General features: G+C 41.6%; 1 protein-coding gene across 4 annotated transcripts in view; it reads right to left on the bottom strand.

Moving 5' to 3' along the window:
• The window catches only part of Mettl9 (methyltransferase 9, His-X-His N1(pi)-histidine), a 38,250-nt gene extending 23,196 nt beyond the window's left edge, over positions 1–15,054 (bottom strand). For 2 of the 4 annotated variants that reach the window (XM_004855934.4, XM_004855933.4), the window contains exons 1-2: positions 14,722–15,052; positions 1,755–1,945 (exon numbers count right to left, since the gene is read on the bottom strand). In XM_004855934.4, the coding sequence (XP_004855991.1) occupies positions 1,755–1,945; positions 14,722–14,886 (356 nt within the window). In that variant the 5' untranslated portion in view covers positions 14,887–15,052. Of the gene's footprint in view, positions 1–1,754; positions 1,946–14,721 lie in introns of all 4 variants that reach the window. The other 2 variants (XM_087209113.1, XM_087209114.1) reach the window with 2 other exon arrangements.
• Positions 15,055–22,715: the final 7,661 nt, after the last annotated feature.

The raw sequence follows: 22,715 nt of genomic DNA on the forward strand, positions 1-22,715 counted from the left end.
TGTAAAGTACAATGAGCCAGCCAGATGGTGCAGCCTGTAGTCTCAGCTACTTTAAGGCCAAGGAAGGAGGATCACTTGGGCTCAGGAGTTCAAGCCCAGGCTGGGCCACACTGAGACTCCATCTTAAAAACAAATCAAACAAACAAAAACACAACAGAAGAGTTACAAATAAGGGAAGCCAAAGGGACTTATTAATTGCATTGCCTCTTTGATAAAACTATGAAATTCTAGAACAGGGAATTTTAAGCCAGTTCAACCAAAATTACATGTAAGACGCCAAATATAAGTACTTTTTGAAGAAAGTACTTCATTTCCTCACTTCATCTTTTATCGCTTTCAAAGAGGCACAGGGCCCCAAAAGGGATAAGAATTTCCGATACAGTGACTCGCCTGATTTCCAAACAAAGAATAAATGGTATAGGACAGAAATTCAGTACAGCCAATTTTAGGAACAAAATGTCAGACCGAGTTACATAAATTCAACTCCCAATACAAAAATAACAACTGTTTGCCGAACCAAACGTAAGGCGGTATATAAACAACGAAGAAAATCAAGCAAGAAATTTTGAGAAATGCCTTGCTGTGCCTGAAAACATATTTAAGGAGCAGATGATAGACTGAGAAACCAGACTTCAGCAGAAACTGGCTCTAAATCTCACAAGGAAAAGAAATGTGGGCCCAACTAATGGATTTAGTGGTCTAACTAGGCTTTTTAAGCATTATGTCCTATTACTCTTCTCTTTAGCTTTCTGCATTCTAGGGCCTGGGGATGGATGTTAGAAAATTTAGCCAAGAAAGGATATGTAATACCCCAAAATCCTTTTCTGTAGATTTATATGAGAGATGTATTCTGAGGACAGAGAATTCCACAACAGGTTTACAAAATCCTGGTGAACCTAGATATTATGTAGTAAGAACAAATGCAAGACTCTTCAAACAACCCATCACTCACTGTTGGGCTGAGTAACTAGATCCCTTAAAAAACTTGTTCCTTGGGCCAGGGATTTAGCTCAGTGGTTCCGGTGCCTGCCTTGCAAGCACAAGGACCCGAGTTCAATCCCGGTACAAAAAAAAAAAAAAACTTGTTCCTAGGAAGTGTGTTTAAGGCAGAAATCTTCCTCTTTAGCCTAAGGGCTTATGGACCTCTGCTTAAGGGCTTAGTTCCTAGTGCCATGCTATCATGAGGTCCACAACCAGCAACCTGTAGCAGTATCACTACTGCACCTGCGCTAAAAATGCAACATATCAGGGACCTGCCCCAGACCTACTAATTCATAATCCCCAAAGAAGCTCCTATGTACATCAAAGCTGTGAGGCACTGAATTAAATAATTCCTGCCACAGAAATACAGACTAATGAGGCTATTGCCAAGTTATGGTAAATGTAAAAAGCCTAAGCAGAGAAAGCTGGTACAGTAGACCTACTGCCAAGGATTTTGACAAACAGAAGCACTGTTACTAAGGTGGTCAATATCTTTTTTGTCATTTTTTTTTTTTGAGACAGAGTCTCACTATGTAACCCAGGCTGGTCTTGAACTCACAGTGATCCTCCTGCCTCAGCCTCTCAAGTGCTGGGACTACACATGTCCACCACCACGTCTGGCTCTGGTGGTCAATATCTTGAACAAGATGATGTTTAAAAAGTTATCTTTCCGGGCTGGGGATTTAGCTCAGTGGTGCCGCTGCCTGCCTAAAAAGTTATCTTTCCTTTATTAAACCTAAGGATAATTTTTGAAAAGTCTAAAATTCACTCACCCATTGATAGATGTTCTAGACATAAACAGGCTAAAGACAGATGACACGAAAGAATGATATAACTGGATAAACAGCCAGCCTGATTTTTCAATGCTGTTGTTTAAGAAGATCTGTGTCCCTTGATCAAGGTGACTCTGAACGAAGACAGCCTGCAGTGATTCACATAACTTCTCTCTGTTGCACACATACCACTAAAAAGAAAAGAAAAATGACAAAAATTAGTGTCATCTAAGAAATCAAACAAAAAAAAGAAGCCTAAAATCAAATCTAAGGATTTCAAATATCGTAATTTCATAGTATTGAAAGGACAATCATCATCTTTTATATCCACATGACCTGTAAAATACAAAACACTTCTTCAGACATGACCTCTCACTTAATTCTCATAACAAATCTCACGTGTGGTAAAGACGGTGAGGGAAGGTGAAGAGGCTTTCATGCTATGCAGCATGACAGGTGGCAAGACTGACCAAAAGCCCAGGTATTCTGACTTCTGGCCCAATGTTCCAGTCACAACGCCATCAAGATCTAAAAGAGCGCTGCTGGCCTCTCCTTCACTGGGATTCAACATAAGAGGGCAAATCACTTGCATTATTAACCTGGTTTTAGATTTTTTAAGCAGTCACATAGAGCAACTTAACTCAAAACCAACAAACAAATCAATGACAGAGTGGGCAACAGAATTTAACACTCCAGTGACCAGATTAAGTTGCCCGCCTTTTTGTAGGCTGTACAGAAAGAAAAGACATTTAGAAATCTTGAGGCATGCTTTACAAAGCAGGCATATGGATTCCTAGAGGCTCAATCAGAAGACCAAGGAATACTATGCAAAGAACCAGATTTCTAGAAACAGCCAGAGCATACTTTTTATAACAAAATTTACCAACTTCAAATTTAACATTCCATAATAAATATTTTCCATTTCACAGAGAGTTGGTGTACAGAGAAGCGGGTAAATGGATTGCACATCAGCTTTAATGTCAGCCCCACAATCAAGTCCTGGCTCTGCCCCTAAGTGAGCTTGGACAAGTCGCTTAATTTGAACCTCTATTCATTCATGGCTAAATCTATCATGGTAGGGTACTGTGAGGATTAAACACAATAAAGCAGGGAAGTCCTCAATACAATACAAAGCACACACTGAGAATCCTATGATAATAGCAGTGAGATTCCTCTAAGATGGCCTGATAAATAAGAGTAAGCCAATTAACCACAGTAATGAAACTGTAGACCAGTAACTAATAATCCACTATCTGCTATGAAACAACCAATTTTTCCAAATAAGGAGTCTACTGGCCAAAAAGTAACTATTAGCCGAAGGTGCCCCATAACTTCTTGCACAATTAGTGAACCAATTTTACAGTCATCCTAAGCTTGCTAAATACTGAATTAAATCTTGAGTAACATTCCCGACACTAACATTAATCAACAGAATCAGCTATAAACCAACAAAAACAAGCAAATTAAATTTCGAAGATTCATGATTTTACAAACTAGAGAAACCAAACCTCTCCAACTGTTAACTGACTTATGTTTATTTGTTATTTAACCACTGTTACGATTTCTATCTAGATGTCCCCCATGTGCTCATGGGTAGGGCTTCCAGGAGTGATTAGATCATGGATGTGTGACACTGGATTAGCCCACTGACTGGTTTAGCATGATTCTGGGTGTGGACAATGAATTTACTGAACAGGAAAAACCCACCCTGGGCGTGGGTGGCACTAACCAATAGGCCTGTAGCCTGGAAGAAATAAAAAGGGAAAGAAGGAAGACTGTGGCCACCTGCCTGTCACGCCATGATCTCTTTCTCCTCTGCCACGCCCCTCTGCCATGCTGCCTTGGAGCCAGCCAACTATGAACTGAAATCTCTACAAACTGTGAGATACAATAAACCTTTCCTCCTTTAACTTGTATTTTGTCCCAGCAACAAGAAAGTAACTAAGACAACCACTGTAATCAAAACTGCTAGGACTTTATATAAAATTATTTTTATTTTCCCACTCCATAGAATAAGCTATGAAGTTTCTTACATTCACTGTCTACACTTTTTTCCTTGGTCTGAAAATGTTCTTGCTTAATCACTTACTAATTCTTAACACTTACTGTGCTGGAAGTTATGGCCAGTGCAGGTGACAAGCCACTTATTATTCTTGTGAACTCCTTGTGCACATTCTGAACCTGTAATACTGAAGCCACTCTGACTTTTATTTCTTTTTTATTCTCTGAAATGGCTAATAAGATGAAAGCCATCACCCTGATAATAGCCAATCAGGTAAACTCTATTAATGTGGACAAGTCATTCAGCAGAAACCAAGGATCTAAGAATTACCTGCCATCCCTTTGTAAATGGGCAATCAGAATAACAAGGGACTCTGACTTCCAGAACTAAGCATTTATGGGCACCATTACTTGCAAATATTGCTTACAAGTGCCAAGAAGAAAATTCAAGTGTTTAATAGCATATTCTTAATTCATCAACATTAGCACTTGTGGTTGAACCTTTACTGCTACACATATCTTTCAGAAAAGAAGCCACTTACTGAATAAAATGGTAAAGAATAAAAAGAAGCGAAGCTCTTCTCTTTACAATAAAGGTTGAAATCCTGACCATTTGTATAATACAAGTGTCAAGTCCATGGCAGTGTTATTCATAATGACCAAAAAGTGGAAAAAAACTCAAATGCCCATCAACTGGGTGTAACAAGATGTAGATCCATAAACAGAACAATATTCAATCATAAAAAGGAAGAAGTATTGATTCGTGTGCCAACAAGGATGAACTTTGACGACACCAAACAGTCACAAAAGGTCACATATTGTGTAACTTCATTTATATGAAATGTCTATAATACGCAAATCCAGAAACAAAAAGTAGTTCCTGTTGGGAAGGTAGAGGCTGAGGGAGTGGAATGGGGTTATGAGGTTTCTTTCTGGGGTGACAAAATATTCCAAAATTAGACAACGATAATGAAATTGCACAACTCTGTAAATATACTACAAACTACTAAATAATATACTTTAAACAGATCAATTTTATGGTATGTGAACTGTATCTCAATAAGGATTTTTTTTCAAATAACACATATACAGATCTAAATATAGATGGCTGTTTGATCTTCCAGCAATTAAAAGTGGTCTGAAATAGAAGTGACCTAACAAAACTCTTCTTAAAGTGCAAAATTTGATTTGGGGCCAGGGATTTAGCTCAGTAGTTCTGCCGCCTGCCTCTTGCAAGCACAAGGACCAGAGTTCGATCCCCGGTACCAAAAAATAAATTGCAAAATTTAAGCCAGACATAGTGGCACATACCTGTAATCCCTGGAGAGGCTGAGGCCATGAGTTTGAGGCCAGCCTAGGCTACATAGAGAGTTCAAGGACAGCCTGAACTATATAGAGACCCTGTCTCCAAAAAAAAGCAAAATTTAAATGCAAATCCGATCATATTGCAACCCTGCTTCACAAGAGTCTTAGAATACATCCAAAATCTCAATATAATTTAACATCCAACAAGATTTTTGTCCATTCTCTGTCCACAGTCTCTCCTCAGGGCATTCCCTACTAACCCACAACCATGGGCCCTCGCTTTGACACAATAGTCTACCTACTCTTTTCTTTTTCTGGAAGGCTCCTTTTCCATGGCTGTCTTCCCTGGCATTTGTTTCATCCACTCCCTTTTCCCACTACCTAGCCCACTTCCTCTTCACCCAGCTAGTTCAGCCTCAATATTTCCTCATGTATGTTTTCCTTGAACTTCCAGACTATGTCAGGTCCCCATGTTCTAACACCCTCTCATACATCCCATATGTCTCCTTGGCAATATCTAGGACCTCTGAATTAATAAACACAGCTGCATGTTGAACAACTGAGAGTTTCATAAAGACAGGGACAATGACGGACTTCAGAGTACAGCACAGATAGACAAGTAAATATTTGTCAAATGAATTACTCTTAAGAATCACAAACAATCCATACAAAGAGAATCTTTTATAACCAAATTTGGAGAAAACATAAGGATAATCACAGAGACAGCTGTCACTGGATTTATAACAATTTCTCAAACTGTGAGGTTTCTACATGGTCTTGTTTAAACTCAATTCTGCAAACAGTGGTTGAAGTTACCCACTCACCTCAAAACTGTATTCCTGCAAGAAAGCAAGGAAGACACTGGCTGAGCACCCACATGTGCCCAGCACCTGGCCACACACTTTACATTGCATTTACCACCTCATGACTTGTGAACACTTGGGAAGCTGGGGTCCAGGAGCAGCTCAGCTGATTCTTGGAACATGTGGTTTTATTCCAAAGGCACAGTGTCTTTCCATGAAGCTTCTCCTCACTCACCTGCACCTAATGTGTCTGTCTGAGAAAAGAAAGTAGGGCTATTTTCCAAATAAGCTGAACTGGACATGTTTGATGAAAACATAATCTGATCTAGACAGTAACTAAATTCCTACAGGTCAGAATTTCTCAACCTTGACACTGACCTTTGGGGCCTGGTAATCCTTTGTTATGTGGCTGTCTTGAGCACTGCAGAACATGTACCCACATCTCTAGAATTCACCCATCAGATACCAGTGACACTACTCCAAGTAACAACCCAAAATGTCCCGGGCATTGCCAAATGTGCCCACTGCTTGAGGACCCCTACCAGGGTAAGCCACTTTCAAGTAGTGTTCCCTAACTGCATATCCCAGCCTAACTGTGGCTTAGGGACTGTGGGTGACTAAATTAAAAACTGGACTCACTGGCCTCAGGGAACTTACATTTAAAAGGGAAAATACAATCAGAAACCAAGAGAAACAGGCAACAAGACTGTGTTGGTCAGGACCTTCAGAGACATAAATGAGCAGTCAACTTGCTCTGAAGCCATCTAGAGAGAAAACCAGCAAAGGAGCCCTTGCAGCCCAGCTGGCAGTTCCCTGGAATCACCTCTCCCCAAACAGACTTAAACAAAAACCTGTAGAGTTCACTGCTCTGAGTGGCTGAATGCAAGTTCCTGTGCACGTTAAAGCAGGTGAGTTCTTTGAACCCATGCTCCTCAAAGTCTGCGGAGACAAAGATGCCAGGGCAAGCACAAAATATTGTGCTTATTAAATGTCACACTGGAAGGACTATGAGACAGCTCTACCTTAGGGATGGACTCCTCATGGTGTCTGAAAAAGCATCTTATTAGTCTCCCTTTAAAGCTCACTCAAAATGTGTTCAGACTAAATAACCAAGTAAATCTTTTAAATCAAACCAGAATTATTCCATTCAGTCATCTGCTGATGTCAAGTAATAGCAGGTTGTGATAAACATCTCCTGAAAATTACTGCCATAACAATATTCTCCCCACTTGCAAAAAGGTTGCAAAGATACTAGTACTTAGCCAACTACTCAAATTAGGTGGGCAACAGGATATGTTTGTGTGTGTTGACAGGATTAGTGAATCAAAGTGGTGAAACAATAGGTCCTATTGTCTTAAAAATTCCATTAAGCATATAAACATCTCTTTTTTTTTTTTTTGGTACCAGGGTTCGAACTCAGGACCTTGTGCTTGTGAGGCAGGCGGCGGAATCACTGAGCTACATCCCTGGCCCCAACATCTCTTAATTTTTATATAACCTAGGTTGATGAATCACTCCTTCAAAATAAAAATTTAATTTTCCTATAAAACTGTATGTCCTCCCATGTTTATAGCGGCACAGTTTGTAATAGCTAAAGCTTGGAAACAGCCCAAGTGCCCATCAACTGGAGACTGGATGAAGTTGAGATGGTTTTTTAAAATAAAATGGAGTACTACTCAGCCATAAAGAATGAGAAACTAGAGACATTTATAGCTAAATGGATGCACATTGAAGCCACACTCTTTTTTTTTTTTTTTTTTGGTACCGGGGATTGAACTCGTGTCCTTAGCTTGCGAGGCAGGCAGTGGAACCACTGAGCTAAATCCCCGGTCCTAAAGCCACACTCTTAAGTGAAATAAATAGGACACACATGTATAATTACTGAAGTTTCTCTGGTGTGAGAAACAAAGCGTAAATAAGGATCAAAATGAGTAACTGATAATGTGAAATAGGAAGAAAAGGTCTAAAGGAGTAGGGGAAGTGGGAGGGGTAGGGGAAAGGAAAGAAGGGAAAGGAAAAAATATGAGAAAAGGGAAAAATGGAAACAAAGTCTTTGTAAATAGGGAAGGGTGGAGGGGGTGAAGGGAGGGCAGGGGAGGAGGAAAAAAGTAAAAACCAAGATACTCATGTAATGGTAAAAGTTTCCAACGATGAATGTAACTGTATTGTGTACCTAAAATGTACCAATAAACTTAATTTTTAAAAAAGCTGTATTTGCTTACCAAGCAAAGTTCCTTTGAAATTATTTTTTGGCATTTCTCAACTAGTCAAACATGTGATATGAGATATAATAGTCTTTTCTTCCAAAATACAAGACAACTGTGGACACTAGTGGAATTAGAAAATTATATTGATATTGATTTTAGATCATATTGATTTTAGATAACATGCTAATATAAAAATAAATATTTGGTCTTTGTCCTATGTTCCTTGCACAGAGCCCCTAAAACCCTTGGGAAATCTCCAAAGTGGTGACGACTCCCAAAACGGGAGGGAATCAAACTATAATTATGGAGTTGGAACTTTCTGCCCCACCCCCTAACATCCAAGGATGGGAAAAGGGCCAAAAACTGAGCTCTACCACCAACAGGCAATGATTTAATGAACTGTGCCTAAATGATGAGACCTCCACAAAACCCCTCAACCTCAGCACTCTGGGAGCTTCGGTCGCTAAGCACAGTGACAGGCTGGCTGGCAGGGAAGACACATAAGCTCTACACAGCGCCCACCCTCCCACAGCCTTCACCTTGCCCTGTGCATCTCTTCTACTTGGCGGTCCCTGAGTTGTATCCTTTATAATAAACCAGTGAATGTATTCTCCTAGGCTCTGCGACTCACTGTAGATTATCAGACATGGGGGAAGGGACTGTGGAACTTGCAGCCGGCCTCTGAAATGAGGGCAGTGTGGTGGGACTGAGCCCGTAAGTGCATACAGTCTGACCCTAACCGTCCTGCTGGAATCAATTAGTGACGGACAACTGGAGAACTGACTAGTGTCAGAAAAAAAGACACATGGGTTAGGCTTCTTCCCCCTTAACTTTAAGCTTTATAAAACATTTGCGCAAATGGAATAAAGGCTAGGACTTCAAATAGTTGTCCCATCCCTGCCTAATTCACAAATTGTGAAATCTTCCACTAATGATCTGCACACAGCTATTTAACTTTTGTATTTACTTACACAGAGGGGCATTTTCCCATTAAGATGTCAAGCCCATTTTCACAGCCTTAAAAGTGACAAAGCTGGATCCAAAACCCAACTCTACTACCTGTAACTCTGTGCTCTTACACAGTTATCTCTGTTAGCTTCTGTCTGTAAAGATGGTACCACCTACCTAGGAGAGCTACTATGAGGATTAAAGGCGATAACTATTTAAAATGTCTGGCACACAACAGAAGCCCAGTACTGTTCGTGTGTCCTTTCCTTTTTTGCACAGGAAAGACCGTCCACAATCCAGGAGAGTACACCAGCCATTCGCAAAAGTGGGTAACTGAAGACCTGAATCACTCACAGCCACCAAGAAAATGAAAAAGGCTCAGGATCCAGGAACCCAGAAGCTCCTCTAGTACAGGGGTGAGTGAACAGCATGAGGCCACTAACAATGACCTTGACAGCTAAAGATTTTAAAATTGCCTAGGGCCTGAGATTTAGCTCAGTGGTTCCACTGCCTGCCTTGAAAGCGCAAGGTCCCGAGTTCGATCCCTGGTACCAAAAACAAAACAAACAAGAAATCTCCTTCTAAGATTCTGCAGTATAATCAAATCAACCCAGACAGTTCACCAGTAACATCTTTCTTGTATCTAAGACAGCACGTGAATAAATACTCAAACTACGCACTATTTTTCCATAAATGATAGAAACCCAACCCAATAACCTCCTCACGTGAGATTACAGTGTACACAGTGACAGGAACACTCACATCCACGGGAAGAAGTGATTTAAAGAGATGAAGTTGTTTCCGCTTTGACTTAATAAATTACTGACAATCCTCATTTCAAATACACATTTGCAAAATCCTAAGATTTTGATAAAGCTTTAGAAAATCTACACAACACAGCCTTTTCACTGGAAGGTACTAGGATCTTCCAGGGCACCTCTAAGGGGAGCATAAGGACCGCTGGTACACGCATCAGAAGAAAGAGATCCTAATGTGCTGTGAAACTGAAACGAACACTTGTGTAGGGCAGTGATGGCGAACCTACGGCACGCGTGCTGCAGCAGCTGTTTGTATAGTTGAAAGCTCTACAGCTTGCCATCACTGGTTTAGGTTTCAACAAGGATATGAGGAACGAACAAAATCATTCCCAAAGTCTCCTTGGTATTTGGCTGCAAAGGCCTGCAGACTCTGGAAGGCAGTGCAGAGGACAACACCAATCCATCAGTGCCAGCTGGCTAGCTCATGGCCTGAAGCTTAACTCAGGGTTAACTCGGCCCAGTGTCCACCAGGTAAATGAGGGGTGAAAGAACAGGAAACCCAATCTGTCCTTCTATACGACTTGACTGTGGCTGGGACATCAAGTATTTTTTGTTTGGAAAAAAATGATTTCAGTTCTATCTTATTAAATCTATTATTGAGTGTGGCATGGAACAGTTCTGAGCTTATACAAGATGAAAAAATAAGTCACAGATGTACACATACTTGGAATTTTAAGTTATAGCTAAATAATTCCAGATATTGAATGTTATCCGTGCCATTAAAAAAAAAAAAAAAAGTGCGGTTTGTCATCCAGAGAAATTGCCATGGTTTGGTTCCATTGAGTTTTATAACAAATTTTTCACTTCATCTATTGAGAAGCTGTGAATGACTGTTATTACAAAGAATTTAGTTAGTGGAGTCTTAAGAGTCCTTTTAAATTCCAACAGCTCCCTAATAGTTATATTAACTTTAAATACTACGTACAATGCACCAAAAAGATTAGATCCAGTTTTTTGTTTTTTTACATTCTGAGCAAGTCAACATTGAAAAATGACATCTACCCACTGCTTACTTTTCTTACTATCTGGCTCTATTTCTCCCCAGTGACTCAATCTAGACACACTGTCACCTTTGACTGGAAATATGCTGCTCATTAAAGAAGCTGGGAATTTTCCAAGGGATGGGGCACAGGGGGGATCCTGCAAAGGGGCCAGATAGTGAATACTGTAGGGTTGTGACCTATAAAATTAATTACTCAATCTGTTACAGTAGGCCGGTAGCACTTAGACTACGGGTGAACAGATGTGGTAGCTCTGTTTCAATCAAGCTTTATTTATGAAATTTGAAATCTGAATTTCATATGTGAAATTTTCACATCTCAAAATAATATTCTGCCCAGGCATGATGGCACACACCTGTAATCCCAGCACTCTGGGAAGCTGAGGCAGGAGGATTGAAAGTTCAAGCCCAGCCTGGGCAACTTAGTGATTTAGCTAAGATCCTGTCTCAATAAAGGACTGGGGATTCCTTACTGGAAATCCTTGTATGCTTGATGAGTGACTTGCTTCCCCCTTTGATCCCCATTTAATCAATATTATCTGGGTGATTGTATTTGTAATCCTATTGGTTGGCTGTGGTTTTGTCCCACCTCATGCTCACCTTGTAAATTTCCACTGGGTCTTATAGTTTTGTCCCATTTTGTACTCACCTCACCACATGGCTTTGCTGTGTAAAACATCTTTGAAAAGTGGGGTGGGCAGGCAACCCACTTTCCAGTCCCCCTTCTGTCTCTCGGGGCGGGGGGCTAGCCGGGCGTGGTGGCACACGTTTGTAATCCCAGCACTCGGGAGGCAGAGGCAGGAGGATTCCTGTGAGTTCAAGGCCAGCGTGGGCTACATAGTGAGTTCATTGCCAGCCTAAACTACAAAGTGAGACCCTGTCTCAAAAAGGGGAGGGGGGGGCTTGGGGATTTAGCTCAGTGGTTCCGCTGCCTGCCCTGCAAGCGCAAGGACCTAAGTTCAATCCCCAGTACCAAAAAAAAAAAAAAAAGAAGAAGAGGAAAAGAAAACAAGTGAAACTATTCTTACTTCATAGACTATGTAAAAGTCAACGAGACCAATCTGGCCTTTGGGCCACATCCCTCCTTGAAGAGAAGTCCTTGCTTTTTGCTTGCCCAAAGTCAAACAAAATTCCATCACACTGAACCAAATTATTAAAATGGTACTGGTACTATAATTTCAGAGCTGCTTTAGCCAAAAAAAAAGCCTTACCTCTCCAGACTATCCCAACTAAATAGCAATGTTTAATAAGTAAATGTTTCCCAAGCCCTCTCTCTTAACCTAAGAATCCTCCATTACAATTCCTTAGTAAAATAACCGGAAGGAAAACGTGCTGAGTGTGGTTCAATCACATCCATAACTCTACTTTCATGCAGTTCCAAAAGAACCAGATGTGGCTGGCGATGGAACCCACACACCCATATGTATAATCCACACACCAGATGACCTTGCATAAAACTATTAATTTGAAGGAGAAAACTGTTAACATTGCTTCACAAGGGACGCAGCTCTGAGGCAAACCTAGGACCCTGGAATAAAACAGGAACAACAAATCACCCATCAGACACAGTGCAGAAATGACAGTCTCCTATTTCACTTTAGCCCATGCTGGTGGTTTCTCTACAGACTTTAGTTCTGTTCATTTCAATCTTACTTATGGACAATTATTTTCATAACATTAATGTATTGATTTCAAAATAATGTCTGGATATATTGTTCTTAGAGTTGATCCTCCCTAAATATTCAGAAAGCACCAGATTAGTCTTTACCCTGGAGAGATTATCTGTCAAACTGTTAATGTAACCAGTTAACACACACACACACACACACACACACACACTATCTCTGAAGCATAACAAAGTAAATAAAGTATCGAGGAAACCAGCATTTGTTAGAGCCCCATAGATTCAGCTCTGAAAAGGTACCCAATTAGAAAGGACGCTGCTGGGAGATATTGAGTCAATGTCTACTGCTATCAATCTTCCTACGCAACATAAAAATCACAGCTTAAACAGTTTTTCAATTTGTAAAATAAGTGCAATTTTATGAGCACTAAAAACATATTAAGTTGTTGCAGTAATTGCAAGTGTTATCATAAATACCAACCACTTAGACTCAACCATAATTCCATGTCAAAGAAAATAAGCCTCTATTTTTCCTATCTAGGATCTTATCTCTATTAACTGCTTATTAAAAATGACATTTCTGGGGCCGGGGATTTAGCTCAGTGGTTCTGCCACTGCCTGCCTCCCAAGCGCAAGGTCCTGAGATTAATCCCTGGTACCAAAAATAAATAAATAAATAAATGACATTTCTAATTCGCCGTCCTACACCATTACCCACGTTTCATACAGACACTGCAACAACTGTACAGTTAACAATATAGTACTTTTAGAGTTGTTTCTATGACAATAAATGAGTATAAGTAATCTATGGCAATAAATGTGATTTTCCAATTTAAGATTGTGTACTGAATTTATATACACTCCCAACAATATTATAGAAGCAATCATCTAACGACACAATAGCTGGAGGTTTTTTAAAAAAATTTTAATCAAAATGTAGTACTCCTTTAAAAATAGAAAGGGGAGGCACTGGGCATATACAGCTCAGTGGTAAAGAGCATGCCTAGCCTGAGCAAGGCTCTGGATTCCATTCCTGGCATGGCAAAAATAAAAAAATAAATAGAAAAATGGCTTCTGTTAAGTAGCTATTAAATAAAAACCAAATGTTACTTTCATAAAGTAATTGCTTTATCTTTTTCTTATACAATTCTTTACCTTCTTAAAAAAAAAAAAAACCTGGGTGCAAATTCTCTGAATACCTGGCACAGTAAGTAGCATAGGAAAATTAAAAATACATGTAATGATGAGATGGAGAATAGTTATTATCCTCTGAAAAGACAGCCTGTACTATAACTATAAATGCTTGCTATTATAAAGCCAACACTTAGGCAGAGTTCAAAATCGTCTTCTCAATGACTGTAAGGTTAACCGCAAACTACACTACATCCCTCTTAACTCTGCAGCCGGCCCATACATACTTCTTAAGTGGTACAAACCGAGCCAGTGAAAAGCCCACCTAACCGGCACCTCGCAGCGCTCACGATCGACACTGCAACTCCGAAAGAATGCACTCCTGCCGGAACCTGTCGTTAAAACCCCTAAGGTTAACGCTTGCATAGTCGTCCTCCTTACCATCTTTCCGGCCAGCTAACTAATCCCAGGTTCAAAGGCTACAGGTCTCTGGGGCCTCAGGCAAGGGGAGGGAGGGAAGAGAGGGAGGACCTGTCAAGTACATTTTTTAAGTGCTTAGGGAAAATGTCAACCGGATGGCACGGCTCGATGTTTTCCTTTTTCAAGAAAAACGGTTTTAATTTTTATTAGTATATGTTCGTGGTCCATAATGATTACGGTTCAATTTCTTCATGGCCCTTTGTACGTTCAGGGATTCAACTAGGAAAAAAGGAGAGCGATCAGCTTTCCGTTCAGTTTCTCCGCGGCCAGGGCAGCCCGGGGAAGGACGGGCTAGGTTGGGTCTTCCCATCCCAGGCCCAAAGTTCCTCCAGCCCAGCGCCGGGCGCCCGCGGTCGCCGCCCGGGACCCGGGAACAATGCGAGGCTGCGGGGAGCCCGCGCCCGGGCCGGGAGGGGGCAGGGAGGCCGAGCTCGGCCCGCGCCGCCGAACAAAGGCGCCGCGGGGCGGGGACCCGGAGCCCGGGGTCGCGGGGCCGGCTCCCGGCGGGGCAAACTTTCCGAGGGGCCGGGGCGGCGAGCTGAGCGCCGGGCCTCCCTCGCGGCGTCGCCCGCACAATGGCCAGGCCGAGCGCGGGAAGGCCGGGCCGGGCCGGGCCGCCCCGCACCCGCCCGGCCGGGGCCCGCCCGTACCTGGTGGGTCTCCTTTCTGCCGCCCGCGGCCGCCGCAGGCCCGCCCGGGCCGCTCGTCATGTTCACGTACAGGGAGCGGGAGAGCGGGCTCCGCAGCGTCCACATCCTCCGCGCCAGCCACAAGGACGCCAGGCTCAGGAGCAGCCAGCCCGCCCACAGTCTCATCGGGAGCCGCGGCCGCCGCTCGGATCACCGCCGGCGCCGGGGTGAGGAAGGGGAGGCGCCGCCACCTCCGGCCACCCCAGCTGCCGTCCGGGCTCCGGCCATCGCTCCCAACTTGCCCATCCAGCCCTTCAGGGCCGAGGCCGGGGGGGGGGGGGCGGCTGGGAAGGAGGGGCGGGCGCTCAGCCTGCTCACCTCCCCCTCGCTTCCGCTCGCGGAACGCCTGCGCCGCCGGCACCAGTTTCCAGCCGGAGCACGTACGAACTCGGGCGCGCTCCCTCCGTCCAATGGGCAGGCTAACGGGGCGGGACAAAGGAAGCGCGCCCTCGCCTCGTGCGCTCCCCCACGCCTTCAGGCTGAGGTTTCCACGTAATGGTGGAGGTGGGTTTAATGTTTTTTGTAACAGGGGAGCTCATTTCCAAAGGCGGTAACTGAAGTTTCCCTGCCTTTCCAAGGCTCTCTGGTCTTTCTTTGCCTCTGTTGTTGCTTCCAGGCCCTTCATCTCAACCCCGGACGGGACTTTGACCTAGTCCTGTGTGTAGACCCGGGGGTGAGGACGGGGAGTCTCATTCCCTTCTAGCGAGCAGACGCTCACACCCTGGACCTTCCAGAGACAAACGCTGCAAGTTCTTGTTACTGCCACATCTAGTTTCAGGGCGGCCAAGCCAGAAAGCCATGCCGAGGTCCTCCCGCGTGCTTCGCAGGAGCTCCGGCGCAGAGGACGTAGGGAGAAAAGGTTCCCTCAACCTCTGCCTCCTTCGTGGGGCTCCTACCACGACCACCCGCGCGCCCGCTTCCCAAGCCTGACGAGCCCCGGGCCCCGCGATTCTAAGACATGACTGGAAAGCCCTGCTTCTGTTGGAAGCTACTGCGGCTGAGGTATCCACAAGTAAGTAATGTGATGTATTGATGACCCTCCCCAAGAATGAAGACCCCAAGTTAGAGCCCCTGGTTGCCTTGTCTCCCAGAACTAAATACTCTTACAGTGAACTCGTCTCTGGGAGGTATACCAGGTGTTACCTTGACTATTTACAGCATGAGGAGACCTAATAGCATTTCAAATCCAAAACATTATTCTGTACCTGTGTCTGAACTTCTCCCTGCCGCTACTCAAGCAACAACTAAGAAGTAATATATTTCCCAGGCCCTCTAATAACACCTTCCTACGTTTGTTTGGAGAATGCTTTTCATTTGACTCCACCAGAAATTATGTAAATACATTTACTTTTAGTTCAAAACAAATTAATCTTGGGTAATTTCACATTGCACTTCAGAGATTTGCCTTTATCAGGCAACCCACAGATGAGAAAATCATTCCTTACCCACAAACGCTTTATGCTGCTAAGAATCTCTGCCTGGCACTTTTCTACTAACCACATTGTTGCCTAATGAGATATAGACTGTAACAAAAAAGACAGATAGTCCCTAACTACTTCCTATCAAAATCCCAAAGAGCCTGTGCCTTACTAAATCTGGCTTAAACCTCTAGTTTTCCTAACCCAAAACATTTAAAAGGAACTATAGTAGCAAGTCCAAGTAATTCAGTTTGTTAGCTGTATCACCTCTCCCTCCTGTCTCTTTGGAACAGTGTTACAGATAGAGCTGCTCTGTCCCAAAAGAAAACCATCATCTTATTAAATGGGGGGAGGGGCACAAGCAACAGGAGTACATAAAATGTCATATTTCATTTCTGAAGACAAAGGAAGCAAACAGGTATGTGCCAACTATGGAGTAAGCTTGCCTAACCGAAGCTCCAAGACTCCAAAATGTGTCAGATGAAGAAGCATGTAGGTAACTGCTGTGGTGTGAAGGATTTGGGGTCAGTTGGCTGCTATGAAACCTACCATCTCAAAGGAGCATCTTTTACTTTATACCTGAACCTAGAAAAATAAATCACCCCCACATAATAATCACAAAGTCATACATCTTATTTGCATTTAGTAAGCACAGGAAGAAACCAAAGCACAGTGATTTGCCTACATGATTTGCCTAAAGGTAGCAGAGCAAATTGAATAGCAGACCTTTTCATAGAATTTGGTATCCCAGCTCCTGGTCCTTCGATCCATCTAAGAAGCCTTGCTGTCTCTCTTCTCAGAGAGCCTCCTGAATTACAAATGAGGAGGAAGGAAACAGCAAGAGTAAATACACTTAAGCAGAAGTTCACATTGCCCTGTGGGACTGCCCCCTTCCTTCATCTTCTAGAATGTCACTGCTGTATACTAAGACCTCAGTCATCCATAGTGGGGAAGGAAAGAGGCACAGATAAGAGAAAAAGCCAAATATGAGCCAGTATTCTTTCTAATATTTTTTGAAATGCAGTGACAGTCAAAAGACATATAAATGACACCCTCTGGGTCCCTAATCTGGGCCTCAGCTGTACACAGGCCTGAAACTTTGGCTGGGTTACTTTCCTGTCCAGATCTCTTAAGGGCTTTTTGTTGCTGTCTCTTGAAAGTGTGTCATGTTCATGTTCTCTTTTCAATTACAGTGTATAACGTGAAGAGAACCAGTAGGGAAAGACACTTAGAAAGGCACAAAACATGTAGTCACTGTTAGTTATTGTTATATCCTTAAAGAAGAGCTAATGGTCTAAAAATAAAGACTCATATAATCACATTTTCATGGGCAGATTTATATTCTTAACAGTATTTGGTACACCTTTAGAAAAAGATACAAGTTTTTCCCAGAGTATATTCAATAGAATGTGCCCAGTAGTTAAGGGACGCGCACCCTCTGAGAAAAGAAAATGGTAAACATACTTGTTACAGTTTGGATCTCAAGTGTTCCCCAAAGGCTCATAGGCTAAAGGCTGGGTCATCAGCTTATGGTGCTAATGGGACATGGTAGAACCTTTAGGAGCTGGGGTCTAGTGGAAGGAAGTTAGGTACTTGGGGGTGCCCTTGAAGGGATGTTAGGATCCCCACCCCTTTCTGTTACTCTGCTCCAGGTGGTCATGCAGTAGACAGGTTTCCTCTGCTATATGCTTCTGCCATGATCTACTGCCTCGTCACAGGCCCAAAAGCAACAAAACCAACCCACTGGGCTGAAATTGTGAGCCTAAACCTTTTCCTCTTTTAAGTATATTTTTGTTTTGTTTTGTTGAGACGAGATCTTGAACTCACTGTATTACCCAGACTAGCCTCAAATTCATGGTGATCTTCCTGTCTCAGGCTTCTGAGTGCTGGGATTATAGGTATACAGCATCATGCCCAGCTAAACAATTTTTTCAAAACTAGTAACTGAAGGGATTTTTAATCTGAATTTAGTTGATATAATTTCAGTGGTCTACAGTGACATCACTATGTCTCCAGTCGATAAAATCTTAAGGAGAAACTGCAAACAGGTTTTAAAAAGAAATAGCGGCTTTTTATGGTTTGTGTTTAGAGAACCCCCCCAAAGCCTCATGTGGATTAGGTGGGACTTTCTTTTTCAGAGGTAGTTGAATCTGGACTGTGTGATGCTGGGGTTACAGGCGTGTGACTATCAAACTACTACATGTGAGTGATCGGTTCAGCTCTGCCCTAATCCCAAAGGGGCAAAAAGATGCTGTTAAACCCTCTTGTTGCTTTTTGTGGTCTTCCACCACCATGAACTGTTGCCTCCCTTTCTACCTTTGCTACCCTGTGCAAGCAATGTTGTTTCTCCTCTTCAATGCCTGTTTGCCATCCCTGCCTTGGAGCCAGCCAACTATGGACTGAAACCTCCACAAACTAAGCCAAATAAAGTCCTTCCCCTTCAACTTTGGGTGTCCAGGATTTTGTCTCGGCAACAAGAGAAATGTAACCAACACACAGCTTGAAGCACAGAACTGAACCTGGAGTCAGAAGACCTCCAGTAGCAAATACAAATAACAGTGTAGTTCACTGGAGCTTTCCCACTGCTCCTCTGTAGCATGGCAGTTTACTGTCCACAGTCCTGAGACAGACTACTAGGTTCGGAGCATGGCTCTGTCTTCTTTACATAATTTAGGTCAAGTTACTTGATGTCTCCAAGTCTCAGTTTCCTTATCTGAAAAGTGGAAATAACAGTAAGGGTTACCTATCTCATGGAAATACATGAAGGATTCTGGTACATACGTCAAATATAAAGGATTTAGCGTAGTGCTGAGACACATAGTAAGTGCTCAGAAATGTTAGTTTGCTCCTATTTTCACATTAAGTGGGATAAATCAATCTCTTATAAGCTTCCCTTTCTTCATCTGAACTGAGGGCCATGATTCTGAGCTGCCTGTTTCACAATACATCCATAAGAATCAGATGATCTGAAGCCTTCATCAACTGTAAAACATTAACCAAGGTTAGCATAGTAAGCATGTGCAGTCCCAACAGGACTTTGGTCTCTTCATAAGTCATTTTCTTAGAACCTAGGATGCTAGTTTCTCTTAAATACAGTGTCTCTTCAGACTCCCTTCCTAAGACTAAAGATTAAGAGAATGAAGAAAAGGAATATAAAACACAGAACTAATATATTCGAATAAGCTAAATCTCGGAAGCAGCCTATATATCTGTCCATCAGCAGACAAATTGCTAAAGAAAATGTATTTACATACAATAAGTACTACTCTACCATAAAGAAAGATAAACTTGAGTTTTTTGTAAGGAAATGGATGCACCTTGAGATCATAATGTTAAGTGAAATAAGTCAGACACAGAAGCTTAAATATTGTATGATTTCTCTTATATGAGAAACCCAAAATATAAATAAAGAGCAAAATAAAAGATAACAGAAAGTAGGGAGATCTTTCTCAAAGGGGAAAGAGATGGAGCAGGGAGAGAGAAAAGAGAAGATGGTAAAAGGAATTTAGATGTATTATGTACAGGTACCAGCTCCTCACAAGGAATGTAAACATGGACTACACCCATGTACTAATAAAAAATTCAAACAAAATCACAAAATCAGGCAGCAAACTCAAATAATCTACTTGTCAGAGATGTCTGTTTTTTTACTAAGAAAGTCCCCTTCTGATATATATAGAAGATTTTTGCTAGTTGGCTCATGTGACCACTTCTAACACCCATAGCATTTCACCTGCTTCTAGAACCTTCTGAACTACCATAGCTTCGCTCCCAAGAGAGTCTCACACCTGCCTCAGTTTATGTCAGGAATATCAGCAGAAAGATAAGGATTACTTTCACAGACTAAATAACATTTACTAATGTATCTAATACACCAGGCACTGGCCTGGCAAGTAGTAGACTAGAAAACAAAATAAACACAATTTCTCAGCTTCATGGAGCTTACTGTGTAGTAGGGAGGCAAATCCAACTAGTAATCATACAGTGAATAGATAATTACAAACTGCTGAGTGCTAGAAATGAATTACACATTATTAGAACTATACATTATTGTAACGGAGAAATGACTCAATTGAGGGTGAGGAAACTATTTGGTAAAGGTGCCCTGAGGAAATGTGGCTTTGTGGCCTTCGCTTTGACATCCCCTTGCTGAGCCTGAGAGCCAGCAAATTGCCTAAGTTCCTGTGGTACTAGGGGTATGCCCACTAATTGTGAAATCAAAAGTTGAGTGCCCCGAGAGCCTTGTAGGATGCGATGAACCAGTGCCCCTCATACACATCATGGAGCCTTCAGCACATTGCCCTACACACAGCTCTCAGGTGGCAGCGATGGTTATTTTTGAACCACAAGACCAAAGTCAGCCTAGTTCTTGGGTAAGCTACATAAGCAGCCCCAGAGGTGGGCAGCTGTCTGCTGTAAACTTACACAAGACAAATTTCACTAAGGACAATGCCTCAACCTGATATTCAACTAAATTGCAGACTCTAAACAAATCCGTTTCTCAGAATTGTATTTATAAGGCACATGTGATGTATATGTCATATGTATACATATGTATAACCACCTAAATTGTCCTTTTTAAAGGCACAATTTCTTCGTGATATTAAGGGCTTGAACTTGATGGATCATAATCTAACTTGTGGTGGTCCAACTGGTGTGAAACAAGAATCCTATCTAATAACTTCGGAAATTTGTTATTTCAGTTTAACACCCCCTGTGACTCAGTTTCTTTACCTTTGAAATCAGCCACCTCTGTACTTACATTATATATATATGCCCTGCTTCTGGGATCCTTAAAAAAATCTATACATAAAATGGCTTAAGCTACTTAAAGGAAATGTGCATCCTTAAAAAATGTAATTTCAGGGCCGGAGATTTAGTTCAGTGGTTCCACTGCCTGCTTTGCAAGCACAAGGTCCTGAGTTTGATCCCTGGTACCAAAAAAAAAAAAAAAAAATTAATTTCAACCAAGGAAGGACCTTTTAAGAACAGGTCTGTGAGTTAGAGCTCTGGTAAGAAGAGAAGGCTATTGTTTTCATTCATCTGGGGCATTTTCAAAGTTCCAAAGACCTTTCATCTTGTTTTAAATACACTTTCAAAATAGATTCTATCCTTGGCCTCTTAATTGCTGTTTCTTGTGTGCATTTGGTTTTGGTCTTATGAATGGCTCCATCCTCTTCCACACAATTCACCATATAACTTCATGATACTGTGTTTTGACGTAGTTTTTTTTTTCCTTAAGTTCTTTTATTGGTACATTTTAGGTATACAATACGTTTATATTTATCATTGGGTGTTTGTACCTGTACATGATGTATCTTGATTCTTATTTTTTCCCCATTACCTGTGACATACTTACTTTAAAACTATAAATCTTATTTTGTGACTATAAAGCATCCAAACTTGTGTTTTGTATGAGAACATGAAAAATGTTTTCACTGCACAGTGAAAATGCTCTTAAAATTTAAAATCTGAGTATTTTCTAGTAGACCAAAATGCATGTGCATAAACATATTAAAGAGTTTGTGAGGAGAAAGTGATAAAAAAAATAATAAAATGTGTTACCTACATGTATCCACAATGAGAGCTCCTCACAATGAATGTAACCATTATGTAAAAAAAAAAAAAAAAGTGTGATATACCACAGAACAACCATATCTGTGTTGGCATGAAAAAGCGCCACTGGTTTTATTTTTGCACAACCACAAACTGGTCAAAAAAGAGGAAGAACACTTTATGAAAGAGGATACTTGAGCAACTAGCCAACCTGAAAATCAGACAGAACTATCTCCCTTGTCTGATGAAAATTGTGATTGATTTTTTTAATAGCTACAAATAATAAGAGCTTGTTTTACAATTTAGCCCAGAATCTTCCTCAAACTTACAATATGCACAACTCATTAAAAAGGAGTTTAAATCTGAGCATTGTTGAGTCCCTCTACCATATTTATCTCCACTTATGGCTTCCTACCAACATTCTTTGATCCATGTGATTTCCTAAAATTGACAAAGTCAATACTAATTGCAGCTATTAAATTATTCTACAATAGGAATTTCTTTTGTTTTGTTGGCTGTGTTCAAGGGCTCAAACCCAGGGCCTTACACATACTAGGCAAATGCCCTACCACTAACCTAACCCCGGCTCAATGTTCAAATCTGTAGACGTTTTTGAGACTTGATAAAGAGTGGGTAACCTCAACCATGAAGAATTTTTCCCAGTAACAAAACTAGATCCTTCCTCTTTGGGGGCATGCAGAAGCTGGCTTTCCTCAGGAATCTCCATAAAGTATAGTTTATATGTGACTATAGATCAGCCCGTTCTTTTTGCAGGAAAGATCTGTTTTAATAATCAAAACTATAAATGTCAGTGGAGCCAAATTTGCTGCATTTCAAATGAACAGCTTATAATTTGAACGAATTTTTATATGTACATTTTGCTTTCATATGAGTACATGTTTACAGATAATTTTCATAGCATCTATAATATTTGTTTTGATTATTCACTGAAATAAAGAAAAAAACCTAAGTTATGCTTTT

The sequence above is a fragment of the Heterocephalus glaber genome, unplaced genomic scaffold, assembly GCF_053883595.1.
Source record: "Heterocephalus glaber isolate CG9 unplaced genomic scaffold, H.glaber_assembly_v1.0 deba00000943, whole genome shotgun sequence".
Taxonomy (NCBI): Eukaryota; Metazoa; Chordata; class Mammalia; order Rodentia; family Bathyergidae; genus Heterocephalus; species Heterocephalus glaber.